This window comes from Entelurus aequoreus, linkage group LG25 (genome assembly GCF_033978785.1).
Source record: "Entelurus aequoreus isolate RoL-2023_Sb linkage group LG25, RoL_Eaeq_v1.1, whole genome shotgun sequence".
NCBI classification, from domain to species: Eukaryota; Metazoa; Chordata; class Actinopteri; order Syngnathiformes; family Syngnathidae; genus Entelurus; species Entelurus aequoreus.
In genome coordinates this window covers 13,903,916-13,919,356 of record NC_084755.1, presented here as the reverse complement: position 1 = coordinate 13,919,356, position 15,441 = coordinate 13,903,916, and the positions used below count along the sequence as shown (strand labels likewise).

The 15,441-nt window shown below is 40.9% G+C and overlaps 1 protein-coding gene across 1 annotated transcript in view; it reads left to right on the top strand.

The window, feature by feature from the left end:
• hs3st3b1a (heparan sulfate (glucosamine) 3-O-sulfotransferase 3B1a) overlaps positions 1–12,345 on the top strand; it is a 45,219-nt gene extending 32,874 nt beyond the window's left edge. The window contains exon 2 of the mRNA XM_062037149.1: positions 5,435–12,345. Within this exon, the coding sequence (XP_061893133.1) occupies positions 5,435–6,050 (616 nt within the window). The 3' untranslated portion in view covers positions 6,051–12,345. The remainder of the gene's footprint in view (positions 1–5,434) is intronic.
• Positions 12,346–15,441: the final 3,096 nt, after the last annotated feature.

The window sequence follows — 15,441 nt, the reverse complement described above, 5'->3', positions numbered from 1 at the left end:
CGATCCGATATTTGGATCGGATCGGCCGCCGATATTTGCCAAAAGATGCGTATCGGCAAGGCATGGGAAAATGCCAATCCAGTTCCAGTTTTTAAAAAGATTCCGGTCCGTGTTTTCCAACGCACCGATTTAAATAATACATTCCACTTTTCTGCTGCTCCCTAATTTCCGTTCCCCATTTTCCAGCACACCTTCAACACAATCGAGTATACGTCCTCACGCAGTTGCTTTTAGCTGCTGGCATTACACGAAAGGCTCTTCCCACTCCTTCTTGTGTCTGCTTCTCACAGACAGCAAGCGCACCTTCTTACACACGTCACATACTGTCACGTCATACGTCACATACGTATACGCACTCTCCCAGCAGAGAGGTAGCAGCATGGCTAACGTTAGCTGTGATGCTAGCGGTAATAATGAAGGAAGAATTAATTAATTCCCAAGAAAAACAGCAGGGTCTGGCGGTGGTTTGGCTTCAAGTGGGAATATGTCGAACAGACAACCGTAATTTGTCAAGTGTGGGGCAAAAGCGTTGCTATAAAAAGTAGCATTACTGCTAATATGTAGCATCATTTGAAAAGTCCCCTGCTAGAAAATGAAAAGTGTTTGAAACTCCGCACGTCAACATCTCCATTGTGTATTATTCAAACTCACCTAATTCAGCTGGCTAGTTGTTATCAAGAGTACTAAGGGAGGTCGTCATCTCCGTGGAGCTTTTCGGCAGATGGAAGCATGTAGTGCTCTAAAATCTCTAGAAGCTTCTGACTAGGCCTATGGGATAGAAGCACTGGACAGTTGCAGAGTGGTCCAGAGTCCTGTTTTCAGACGAAAGCAAGTTTTGTATTTCATTTGGAAGTCAAGGCGCTAGAGTCTGGAGGAAAGCTGGAGAGGAGAAAACCCTTTTCAACATGAATCTGACAACTAAGTAGGCTAAATAACTTTAAACTTTAATACATGCTCGGATAAGGCCAGTATCGGTATCGGATCGAAAGTGCAAAAACAACATTGGTATCGGATCGGAAGTTCAAAAACCTGGATCGGGACATCCCTAGTCCAAACAGCTTACATTTTTGTTTCATCTGACCACAGAACTTTCCTCCAGAAGGTCATGTCTTTTTCCATGTTATGTCGGATCAAACAAAAAGGAGGATTACCTCCAAATTCTTCAGGACAACCTAAAATCATCAGCCCGGAGGTTGGGTCTTGGGTGCAAATTGGGTGTTCCAACAAGAAAATGACCCCAAACACACATCAAAAGTGGTAAAGGAATGGCTAAATCAGGCTAGAATTAAGGTTTTAGAGTGGCCTTCCCAAAGTCCTGACTTAAACGTGTGGACAATGCTGAAGAAACAAGTCCATGTCAGAAAAACCAACAAATTTAGCTGAACTGCACCAATTTTGTCTAGAGGAGTGGTCAAAAATTCAACCAGAAGCTTGTGGATGGCTACCAAAAGCACCTTATTGCAGGGAACCAAATATTAACATTGCTGTAATGTATACTTTTGACCCAGCAGATTTGCTCACATTTTCAGTAGACCCATAATAAATTCATAAAAGAACCAAACTTCATGAATGTTTTTTGTGACCATCAAGTATGTGCTCCAATCACTCTATCACAAAAAAATAAGAGTTGTAGAAATTACTGGAAACTCAAGACAGCCATGACATTATGTTCATTTCAAGTCTTGATCGCGACTGTACATATTCGTGACAAATCAAGGAGTCTGGGTTTTGCAGGGAGGGATGCTGAAGCGTGTAGCAACACATTGTTATAAATGACGGTAATCACGTTTAATGACACGCTCTTCTGTTGAGCAAATGCTGACTCTGAAAACATTTAAGTTTCAACGATTAAAGTAATTACAATATTATGCTGTCAAATAGTTGGCAGGGTGGATTCTTGCAAACACGTTCTACTCTGATCGGCATGCAAAACCTTCAAAAAACGCTAGAAACGCAAGGGAATAAAGGTTGCCCGTGGTTTGTCAATGCTTTTAACTTCTGGTGTTAATTCAAGTTCTTTTGTACATTTTTGGTCTCCAGTTAGCGGAGTCGCCATATATCTCTTTTACCACGGACAAGCCAGCCACCCAGTCTGGCTCTAATGCTCCAGCGTGTTTGGCTTAAACCTAATCCCCTTGTCTCACTTTAGCCATTACCCAGCCGGGACTGCAGTTAACAGGCTACATTATGCTCAACCAGAGACATCCAGGGTCAAGAAGAAGACACTGTTAAGGCATTAGACCGATCCGAAGGTATGCATCCTCACAAAAAAAGAGCAATCTTCCGCAAATCTCAACAATCTTTGCACACAATTACACAAATATAAGATGAAAAGGCAGCGTTATCGTGCCGCGGCGTGACATTAAGGAGAGTAATGCCACCTATTCAGGGCTAAACCGCCCTTTGTGTACGCTAATGAAGGTGTGGGATATTTCAATGTGAGGCCTGGAAGATGATTGAGGCTTCATGGTAGATTAAATACAGCGGCGGGAGATGAATGTCTTTCTTTAGGCTGGCTGTTCAGGACTCACACGCGATTGCAAATGGCTGAATGGGAGTCCTCGTCACATACGCTCGTTTTATGTTTTGATGACGGCTGCCTTGTTAGAACCTGACACTTCTGAATTTGAATACATTATATCTTTTAGAGGTAATGGTTGTCACTGGGGTTATACCCTTCAAATTTTTCTCAATGTGTACTAGTGTTGTCCCGATAACAAAATGATTTCGATACTTTTCGGTACTTTTCTAAATAAAGGGGACCACAAAAAATTGCATTATTGGCTTTATTTTAACACAAAATCTTAGGGTACACTAAACATATGTTTCTTATTGGAAGTTTGTCCTTAAATAAAATAGTGAACATACAAGACAACTTGTCTTTTATTAGTAAGTAAGCAAACAAAGGCTCCTAATTTACAAACCCCGTTTCCATATGAGTTGGGAAATTGTGTTAGATGTACACTACCGTTCAAAAGTTTGGGGTCACCCAAACAATTTTGTGGAATAGCCTTCATTTCTAAGAACAAGAATAGACTGTCGAGTTTCAGATGAAAGTTCTCTTTTTCTGGCCGTTTTGAGCGTTTAATTGACCCCACAAATGTGATGCTCCAGAAACTCAATCTGCTCAAAGGAAGGTCAGTTTTGTAGCTTCTGTAACGAGCTAAACTGTTTTCAGATGTTTGAACATGATTGCACAAGGGTTTTCTAATCATCAATTAGCCTTCTGAGCCAATGAGCAAACACATTGTACCATTAGAACACTGGAGTGATAGTTGCTGGAAATGGGCCTCTATACACCTATGTAGATATTGCACCAAAAAACAGACATTTGCAGCTAGAATAGTCATTTACCACATTAGCAATGAATAGAGTGTATTTCTTTAAAGTTAAGACTAGTTTAAAGTTATCTTCATTGAAAAGTACAGTGCTTTTCCTTCAAAAACAAGGACATTTCAATGTGACCCCAAACTTTTGAACGGTAGTGTAAATATAAACGGAATACAATGATTTGCAAATCATTTTCAACCCATATTCAGTTGAATATGCTACAAAGACAACATATTAGATGTTCAAACTGATAAACATTTTTTTTTTTTGCAAATAATCATCAACTTTAGAATTTGATGCCAGCAACACGTGACAACGAAGTTGGGAAAGGTGGCAATAAATACTGATAAAGTTGAGGAATGCTCATCAAACACTTATTTGGAACATCCCACAGGTGTGCAGGCTAATTGGGAACAGGTGGGCGCCATGATTGGGTAAAAAAACAGCTTCCCAAAAAATGCTCAGTCTTTCACAAGAAAGGATGGGGCGAGGTACACCCCTTTGTCCACAACTGCGTGAGCAAATAGTCAAACAGTTTCAGAACAACGTTTCTCAAAGTGCAATTGCAAGAAATTTAGGGGATTTCAACATCTACGGTCCATAATATCATTAAAAGGTTCATAGAATCTGGAGAAATCACTCCACGTAAGCGGCATGGCCAGAAACCAACATTGAATGACCGTGACCTTCGATCCCTCAGACGGCACTGTATCAAAAACCGACATCAATCTCTAAAGGATATCACCACATGGGCTCAGGAACACTTCAGAAAACCACTGTCACTAAATACAGTTGGTCGCTACATCTGTAAGTGCAAGTTAAAGCTCTACTATGCAAAGCGAAAGCCATTTATCAACAACATCCAGAAACGCCGCCAGCTTCTCTGGGCCCGAGATCATCTAAGATGGACTGATGCAAAGTGGAAAAGTGTTCTGTGGTCTGACGAGTCCACATTTCAAATTGTTTTTGGAAATATTCGACATCGTGTCCTCCGGACCAAAGGGGAAGCGAACCATCCAGACTGTTATCGACGCAAAGTTGAAAAGCCAGCATCTGTGATGGTATGGGGGTGTATTAGTGCCCAAGATATGGGTAACTTACACATCTGTGAAGGCACCATTAATGCTGAAAGGTACATACAGGTTTTGGAACAACATATGCTGCCATCTAAGCGCCGTCTTTTTCAGCAAGACAATGCCAAGCCACATTCAGCACGTGTTACAACAGCGTGGCTTCGTAAAAAAAAGAGTGCGGGTACTTTCCTGGCCCGCCTGCAGTCCAGACCTGTCTCCCATCGAAAATGTGTGGCGCATTATGAAGCGTAAAATACGACAGCGGACTGTTGAACGACTGAAGCTCTACATAAAACAAGAATGGGAAAGAATTCCACTTTCAAAACTTTCAAAGCTTCAACAATTAGTTTCCTCAGTTCCCAATCGTTTATTGAGTGTTGTTAAAAGAAAAGGTGATGTAACACACTGGTGAACATGCCCTTTCCAAACTTCTTTGTCACGTGTTGCTGGCATCAAATTCTAAAGTTAATGATTACTTGCAAAAAAAAAAAAGTTTATCAGTTTGAACATCAAATATGTTGTCTTTGTAGCATATTCAACTGAATATGGGTTGAAAATGATTTGCAAATCATTGTATTCCGTTTATATTTACATCTAACACAATTTCCCAACTCATATGGACACGGGGTTTGTAGTCTGCTGACATATGCAGTAACATATTGTGTCATTTTCCATTCTATTATTTTGTCAACATTATTAAGGACAAGTGGTAGAAAATGAATTATTAATATACTTGTTTATTTACTGTTAATATCTGCTTACTCTCTATTTTAACATGTTCTATCTACACTTCTGTTAAAATGTAATAATCACTTATTCTTGATACTTTACATTAGTTTTGGATGATACCACAAATGTGTGTATCAATCCGATACCAAGTCGTTACCGAACCCATTATTCATATTTACCTTGTTTATGATGGAGAAATTTGCGTCACTATACAAACTTTTCGATTTATGAACCATGTTCAAGATCTGATTAAGTTCGTAAATCGAGGTTCCACTGGATAATCATATCTATGTCCTTTGCAGGGAGCTAATGCCCAAGTCCTCCCAGGACCAGCTGACCATGGAGAAGACCCCCAGCTACTACATCACCAAGGAAGTCCCAGCCCGTATTCATGCCATGTCTAAAGACACAAAGCTGATAGTGGTTGTCCGGGACCCCGTCACACGAGCCATCTCGGACTACACCCAGACCCGCTCCAAGAAACCGGACATCCCGTCCTTTGAGAGCCTGACCTTTAAGAACACATCGGGTGTGATCGACGCGGCGTGGAGCGCCGTCCAAATCGGAATGTACGCCAAGCACCTGGAACGTTGGCTCCAGTACTTCCCTATGGAGCAGCTGCTGTTTGTGAGCGGCGAGAGACTTATCAGCGACCCCGCCGGCGAGGTGGCCCGGGTTCAAGACTTTCTCAGGCTCCGGAGGGTGGTCACGGAGAAGCATTTCCACTTTAACCCAACAAAGGGCTTTCCTTGCTTAAAGCGGCCAGAGGGGAACAGTAAGCCCCACTGTCTGGGCAAAACAAAAGGCAGAACCCATCCTAATATTGACCCCGAGGTGGTGCAGAGACTACGGGAGTTCTACAAGCCCTTTAACCGGAAGTTTTACCAGATGATTGGCCATGACTTTGGCTGGGACTGAAAGGAAGAGCAGCAGGCTCATGCTAGTTCCTTATTTGTGTGTGTGTTTTTTTTTTTTTATATAACTATCATGCAGAAGACGTAGAGAGTATATTTGCCAGATATGTAAAAAGTCCAAAAGTCTATTTTATAATAATTTATTGCTATGATTACTAAGCTGTGTAACTTTAGAGTAGACTCATACTTTAAGGCAGTGGTTCTTAACCTTGTTGGAGGTACCGAACCCCACCAGTTTCATGTGCGCATTCACCGAACCCTTCTTTAGTGAAAAATAAAATGTGGTAACACTTTAGTATGGGGAACATATTCACCATTAATTAGTTGCTTATTAACATGCAAATTAGTAACGTATTGGCTCTTTTAATCAGTCATTATTAAATACTTATTAATGCATTATTCTGCATGGCCTTATTATACAACCAGTAAGCCATTAACTAAGGCTTATCCAGGGTAAATCAAACCTAACCTTATCCGTGTCCACACACACTAATGCCACCGTTTAAGACCCCCTACCCCCTCCGTCCGCCAGCGCAACGCGACCTAATAAGCATGCGCGAAAAATGTGCACGTCATAGTCACCTCCAGTGTTGCTTTGTGTGCAAGTTCTTATATGTAACTTATCTGAACAATATCCAGTGTTGTGGTATTGCAATTACCTGGAATCCAGTGGGCTGTGGGGCCCTATTGTAGTGAATCACACCTGAACCATAATAAATTAATCTAATCTTTATTAGACACTTAAACAATGTGATAAAGAACATTTTACAACAATCAAACTAGGGATCTAAATATCTGGTCAGGACACTCCTCACTCTTTTGCCTTCACCTTCATTGGCCATTCGTTTTTGTTGACTTCATATACTCTGGACCTAGACGTCGAGTCCGCGACATACATGGCAGACAAAAACTGATACAGTCTGCTTTGCCAGTCCAAAAGCATTCGCCGTTTTCCGTAGTTAATTTTCCCTCGACGGCCAGGTAATACAAAGCACACGCTACCTTTTTTATCACATCCACGGGAGCCCGCATTCTCGTTGTCTCTTCTTCGACAAATGGACAAAGTTTTTCGTGCATTCGAAAGTTCTCCAGCCGTCTGAGAAGTGTTGTATCCCAAATAGCTGCAATCGCTTTCTCTTAAGGTATTCATGTGTGATTTCCACAAGCGTCTGTACATGTAGAAGAAGGAGAAACACGGGCATGTCTGGTTGACTCGCCTTCATATTTCCAGCGGTTAGCTCCGAGCTACGAAACCGCTTTATTATGAAGCTGGCTAAGGCGTGTTCTTTCTGACGTCACTTCCTGTGTGGGTGTGTTCTTTCTGGCGTCACTTCCTCTCCGAACTCAGTTTGTAAACGTTCTATGAGTCCATACAAAGCTAAGAGCTGGAGATTCAAGAAATACACGGCGCACTTACCCTCAAACGATGGTTTAGTGTGGCTGAAACGGGGCTTAGGCTAAATAATTATTTGTTTAAGGGGTTAAACGACTTAGTGTAGACATGGCCTAAGAGTCTTCCCTCAATAACCTCAGAATTATTGCTTATTATTACTAAGTAAGGAAGTTGTTGTATATGATTATCCCTTTAATACCACTTATTGAATGTGGTCTGTTCTTACATAACAAAACTACAATAACCCTAACTCTTAAGTCTTTGTTACTTACAATTAGAGGTATCTGATAATATCAGACTGCCGATATTATCGGCCGATAAATGCTTTAAAATGTAATATCGGAAATTATCGGTATCGGTTTCAAAAAGTAAAATGTAGGACTTTTTAAAACGCCGCAGTGTACACGTACGTAGGGCCGCGGTGGGTGCTGGAGCCAATATAATTCATGTTTTCAGTTATTTCACCTTTTTTTGTAAAGAGTACATAACTCCACATGTGTTCTTTCATAGTTTTGATGCATTCAGTGACAATCTACAATATAAATAGTCATGAAAATAAAGAAAACGCATTGAATGAGAAGGTGTGTCCAAATGTTTGGCCTGTACTGTGTATTCCCATTTACAAAAACAATAAACCTTAAAGGCCCAGTCACGTAACATCTATGGCTTTTCACACACATCAGTGAATGCAAGGCATACTTGGTCAACAGCCATACAGGTCACACTGAGGGTAGCCATGTAAACAAATTTAACACTGTTACAAATATGCGCCACACTGTGAACCCACACCAAACAAGAATGACAAACACATTTCGGGAGAACATCCGCACTGTAACACAACATAAACACAACAGAACAAATACCCAGAAGCCCTTGCAGCACTAACTCTTCCGGGATGCTACAATATACACCCCCCGCTACCTCCTACCGCCCCCTCAACCCCCCCAACCTCCTCATGCTCTCTCAGGGAGAGCATGTCCCAAATTCCAAGCTGCTGTTTTGAGGCATGTTAAAAACAAATAATGCACTTTGTGACTTCAATAATAAATATGGCAGTGCCATGTTGGCATTTTTTTTCCATAACTTGAGTTGATTTATTTTGGAAAACCTTGTTACGTTGTTTAATGCATCCAGCGGGGCATCACAACAAAATTAGGCATAATAATGTGTTAATTCCACGACTGTATATATCGGTATCGGTTGATATCGGTATCGGTAATTAAGAGTTGGAAAATATCGGAATATCGGCAAAAAAGCCATTATCGGTAACCTCTACTTACAATATGTTCCCCTAGTGTCCAAATAACAAATTAAGTCTTTTTTACTTAGAATATGTTCCCCATACTAAAGTGTTACCTAAAAGTTAGATGTTTTTTTTTACTGGTGCACAAAATGAACCATGCATGAACATCACCTTCTTAACAGAACAAAACCAACACAGTGCATGAACTCACAACAAATTACACACCCGCAAATCGGTGTGACTTCTGCTGTTGCCGTGTGCATAATACGTCGATAGGGAGAAGTTTGGTAACACTTTAGTATGGGGAACATATTCTAAGTAACAAAGACTTAATTTAGAGTTATTTGGACACTAGGGGGACATATAAGGGTTAGGGTTACTAATAAGCAATAATTCTGAGGTTATTGAGGGAAGACTCTTAGTTAATGGCTTACTGGTTGTATAATAAGGCCATGCAGAATAAGGCATTAATAAGTACTTAATCATGACTAATTAAGAGCCAATATGTTACTAATTTGTTAATAAGCAACTAATTAATGGTGAATATGTTCCCCATACTAAAGTGTTACCAGAAGTTTTTATTTACACGATGAGTCGGGGTGTGTCTTGACTTCCACGCCGGAGGCTCCACCGAACCCCTAGGGTTCGATCGAACCCAGGTTAAGAACCACTGCTTTAAGGTTATAAAGATTCTCCTCAAAGCACAATGTAATACGGGTATTTTAAGCTAGCTCTTTTAATTTAGTTTTTGTTTTCCTTTTCCTTTCTTAAAAGCTGCTTCGGCGTCCCTCACCTCAACCTGACTACGAGATCCAACGAGTAATATCCCCTTAACATTTGCTTGACCCTCCGCGGTCTTTGGACTCACTTAGTAAGGTCGATGCGGGCCTCCGATGATCCGGTGTCACTCGGCCAGGTTGATCGATGCGGCAATAGCTCCTCATCACGTCAATTAGGCCCGACGGATGGGCGCAGCCAGGATCGCTGAAGCGCTGCAATAAAACACGGATCCATTAATGCTCGCGAGGTTATCGCTGACCTTTAAGTCCAATTCAGTTCAATGTAATTTAAAATGTCCTCTGCAAATTTTGTCGGAGAACATTTCGACAACTGGTGTCCGGGAGAATTTTAAGGGGTTGGATTCCACCTGTTTTCCAAAGATGCATGTTTGAAGCTCTTTCTGTTTGAAGAGATGCTGTTTTTTTTCATGAATAGTTCTGTATAAGTGACACCCGATGTGACCACGATATCCTATGATAATTCAACTGATAATGAAAAGATATGGAAAAAAAACCCACACGTTTTAATTTCTTCTAGTCAGACCATAGAATTTTGGTTAGATGGATGGATTATTTTACTTTGACATGTTTCAACTGTCAACATGGAAACAAATCTACTCCCAAGTGGGCTGTACTGGTAAAATCACGGCACGATAACTTAAAAATAAAGACAACTTCAGATTGTTTTCTTTGTTTGAAAATAGGATTAAGCAAATTCGGAAATTGTGCAAAAATAATGTTGTTGTTTTTTTTGTTTTTCTTTACAACTACCTGTTGCGGTTAAAAGTATATGTACTTTATTTGTCGTTATTTATATTTTCTGAATAAATTATGTGATAATGCTCATCAGTCAACTCATTGGTGTCAATTTTCAATCTATGAAGATAAAAAAATAATATCAAAATCAAATTACAGGATGTTATGTAGTTTGATAATTGTCCTCGACTGATGCACTAATAACATCATGTGGTTTATTTTTTACATATGTAGCATCATCTACAAAGATACAAAGAATTGTGACGCGTCGCCTGTATCAGCCGTATTCATAGGCGCTTGATGGAGATCGGAGGAGGGTATGAGAGCGCATTGATGCTACCTCGTCGCAATTGATGATGTCCTTAGGGGCCTTTCTTATTTCCCTGTAACAGGGGTCGGCAACCCAAAACGTTGAAAGAGCCATATTGGACCACAAATACAAAAAACTAATCTGTCTGGAGATGCAAACAATTAAAAGCCCTATATAAGTCTTATTATGAAGGCAACACATGACGTAAGTGTCTATATTAGCTATAATAGCCTACTATCAAAATGACTATGTGTCGCAGACTGAAGCAAATCTTCGTTGACAGAAATGTTGACATTTCATATTTATTCTACACATTTTTACAACATTAGAAACCATTAGTAAATCAGAGGCTGCTTAGAAGGTGAGATAACTCCTGGAAATGACTGGCTTTTAATGGCCAAATGTATAGATGTGTGTGTCCAAGGTAAAGGAAACGGCAGGCTGTCTTCTTCTAATAGATTTATTACAATATTTGGCAAGCTAGGTAATGTTTGCTGTGGTCTGGAACAGCATGGCACACAAATAACTGAAACATCTGAAATGCAGCCAATATTACATACAGATAATGTGTCATGAGACACGCAAAACTAAATTATATACAAAGAGGATACAAGTAAGGGGTATTAGATGAGCTCAAATATACCTACAAATGAGGCATAATGATGCAATATGTACATACAGCTAGCCTAAATAGCATGTTAGCATTGATTAACTTCCAGTCATGCACTGACCAAATATGACTGATTAGCACTCCAACAAGTCAATTACATCAACAAAGCTCACCTTTGTGCATTCACGCACAGCATAAAAAGTTTGGTTGACAAAATGAGACAAAGAAGGAGTGGAAGATTTTACATGTAAACAAACTGTCTATGGGGAGTTCAAGAACCGCCAAAATTAGTAGGACAAAACGATGTTCACCAAACACTCATCAGTGAAGCTTGTGCAGCCCTTTGAGACACTTGTGATTTAGGGCTATATAAATAAACATTGATTGATTGATTGACATATTAAACAGTGGGCTTTCTAACAATTGAGAAGGTTTGTGTCATGTTAGTCCTCAAACAAAAAACATACTAAAACAAATATTTCCCCCCCATCTTTTTCCATTTTCAATCCTTTTTTAAAAATGCTCCAGGGAGCCACTAGGGCGGCACTAAAGAGCCGCGGGTTGCTGACCCCCGCCGTTCAAGAACAGCTGATCAGTGACAGTGGCCGGACGACCCTTCTGATCTGCGGATAATGGTCGAAACATGTCAGGGTAAAATATTCCATTTATTGTACCAACATGGTAAATAAATGGTAAATGGGTTATACTTGTATAGTTTTCTACCTTTAAGGTACTCAAAGCGCTTTGACACTATTTCCACATTCACCCATTCATGCAAGGCCCTAACCACGACCCATCAGGAGCAAGGGTGAAGTGTCTCGCTCAAGGACACAACGGACGTGACGAGGTTGGTAAAAGGTGGGGATCGAACCAGGAACCCTCAGGTTTGCTGGCACGGCCACTCTCCCAACCGCGCCACGCCGTCCCCAAATCTTGTCTGACTACAAGAAACTAAACGGTATATTGACAAGAAGAAAACAAAAAAGACACACTTTACAGTGGGAGATTTCGGTGTCATGTATGGTTCAGTTTTATTCAACATTGTAACAATAAATGCCATTCCCTGTTATAGAAACACTATGTTGCTGTTTGCATCCTTGAAATATTAAAATGAAGCAGGTTGGACTGAGGTATTCCATTAAATGGTGTGATTATTTTTTTTATTGAAGTAATAAATATGTTTTACAAGTAGTACCTCTGTGTGAAACTTGAAATTAGTCTTGATGAACCTCATCCCCCCCACATGCTGTTTTACCTGCAGATCCCTGCAATGCGAATGTGTACCGCTGCGTGTAATTGGCCGTCTTGAAGGTATCTGAGCTAACGAGCTAATTAGCGCAGCGCTCTTAGCTGTTTATGGCAGGCGCCGGCTGCCATCGGTTGCCACGGCCCTGGCAAATAGAAAAGTACAGTAATAGGTTCCTCATCAGGGCGTGATATACAGTCGTGGTCCAAAGTTTACATACACTTGTAAAGAACATAATGTCATGGCTGTCTTGAGTTTCCAATAATTTCTACAACTCTTCTTTTTTTGTGATAGAGTGATTGGAGCACATACTTGTTGGTCACGAAAAAACATTCATGAAGTTTGGTTCTTTGATGAATTTATTATGGGTCTACTGAAAATGTGAGCAAATCTGCTGGGTCAAAAGTATACATACAGCAATGTTAATATTTGCTTACATGTCCCTTGGCAAGTTTCACTGCAATAAGGCTGGCAAGCTTCTGGTTGAACTTTCCTCCAGAAGGTTTTATCTTTGTCCATGTGATGTGATGATGATTAACTGTTTTGCCACAATACCCAGCAATATGTTTGGAGGACAAAAGGTGAGGCCTCTAATCCCAGTAACACCATTCCTACCGTCAAGCATGGTGGTGGTAGTATTATGCGCTGGGCCTGTTTTGCTGCCAATGGAACTGGTGCTTTACAGAGAGTAAATGGGACAATGAAAAAGGAGGATTACCTCCAAATTCTTCAGGACAACCTAAAATCATCAGCCCGGAGGTTGGGTCTTGGGCGCAGTTGGGTGTTCCAACAGGACAATGACCCCAAACACACGTCAAAAGTGGTAAAGGAATGGCTAAATCAGGCTAGAATTAAGGTTTTAGAATGGCCTTCTCAAAGTCCTGACTTAAACATGTGGACAATACTGAAGAAACAAGTCCATGTCAGAAAACCAACCAATTTAGTTTAGTTTAATTTACCAAATATTAACATTGCTGTATGTATACTTTTGACCCAGCAGATTTGCTCACATTTTCAGTAGACCCATAATAAATTCATAAAAGAACCAAACTTCATGAATGTTTTTTTTTGTGACCAACAAGTATGTGCTCCAATCACTCTATCACAAAAAAATAAGAGTTGTGGAAATTATTCATGAAGTTTGGTTCATTTATGAATTTATTATGGGTCTACTGAAAACGTGACCAAATCTGCTGGGTCAAATGTATACATACAGCAATGTTAATGTTTGGTTACATGTCCCTTGGCAAGTTTCACTGCAATAAGGCGCTTTTGGTAGCCATCCACAAGCTTCTGGTTGAATTGTTGACCACTCCTCTTGACACAATTGGTGCAGTTCAGCTAAATGTGTTGGTTTTCTGACATGGACTTGTTTCTTCAGCATTGTCCACAAGTCAGGACTTTGAGAAGGCCATTCTAAAACCTTAATTCTAGCCTGATTTAGCCATTCCTTTACCACTTTTGACGTGTGTTTGGGGTCATTGTCCTGTTGGAAAACCCAACTGCGCCCAAACCCAACCTCCGGGCTGATGATTTTAGGTTGTCCTGAAGAATTTGTAGGTAATCCTCCTTTTTCATTGTCCCATTTACTCTCAAGCACCAGTTCCATTGGCAGCAAAACAGCCCGAGAGCATAATACTACCACCACCATGCTTGACGGTAGGCTTGGTGTTCCTGGGATTAAAGGCCTCACCTTTTCTCCTCCAAACATATTGCTGGGTATTGTGGCCAAACAGCTCCATTTTTGTTTCATTTGACATCACATGGACAAAGATAAGACCTTCTGGAGGAAAGTTCAACCAGAAGCTTGTGGATGGCTACCAAAAGTGCCTTATTGCAGTGAAACTTGCCAAGGGACATGTAACCAAATATTAACATTGCTGTATGTATACTTTTGACCCAGCAGATTTGCTCACATTTTCAGTAGACCCATAATAAATTCATAAAAGAACCAAACTTCATGAATGTTTTTTGTGACCAACAAGTATGTGCTCCAATCACTCTATCACAAAAAAACAAGAGTTGTAGAAATGATTGGAAACTCAAGACATGCCATGACATTATGTTCTTTACAAGTGTATGTCAACTTTTGACTGTATACTGTAAAAGTCGTGTCTTTGTCGTGACAGATCGCACGATGTAAAAGTTACGTGAGACCAAGGTCACGTTGAAAGTGAGTTATTAACCACCCCACTTTATTCATGTGCAACATTTATTTCACAACCCTTATTTAACACCTCAGCCAAAACGCCCTCATTTACCCGAGGCTGCCAGAGTTGATGAAGCCGGTCTCCCAGGTGGCAAGGAAAGCAGTCTACTCTGTCAGGAAGAGGCTCCCGCTGCAGCTACAGCCCTTAGAGGAGGCCCGTGTAATTGCCAGGCTCTCGACAGGGGAATTGTTGTACGTACATCCCTCCGGGCGCTTGTAAGTGAGGCTTGCATTTGTTTGAAGGTTGGGAGAGGAGTACACACGAAAAATAGACACCTGGCAGTCAGCCAGAGATTGCACACTGCACAGCCATCCACAGAAAACCGGAATCAAGAGCAGCTTAATAATAAAGTGACAATAAAAAATCCACAGAGTGGTTTTAGGGAGCAGACGTGGATTATGTCCCGTCGCATGTCTGTCATAAAGACAATTTAGCAATTAAAGTGACTTATTTGGGATTGCAAGCATCTAGAGTTAAGTTAAAGTACTGATGATTGTCACACACACTAGGTGTGGTGAAATGTGTCCTCTGCATTTGACCCATCCCCTTGTTCACCCCCTGGTAGGGGTGGGGAGCAGTGAGCAGCAGCGGTGGCCGCGCCCGGGAATCATTTTCGGTGATTTAACCCCCAATTCCAACCCTTGATGCTGAGTGCCAAGCAGGGAGGTAATGGGTCCCATTTTTATAGTCTTTGGTATGACTCGGCCGGGGTTTGAACTCACAACCTACCGATCCCAGGGCGGACACTCTAACCACTAGGCCACTGAGTAATAAATGAAGTGAATTATGTTTATATAGCGCTGATCTCTAGTGACTCAAAGCGCTTTACATAGTGAAACACAATATCT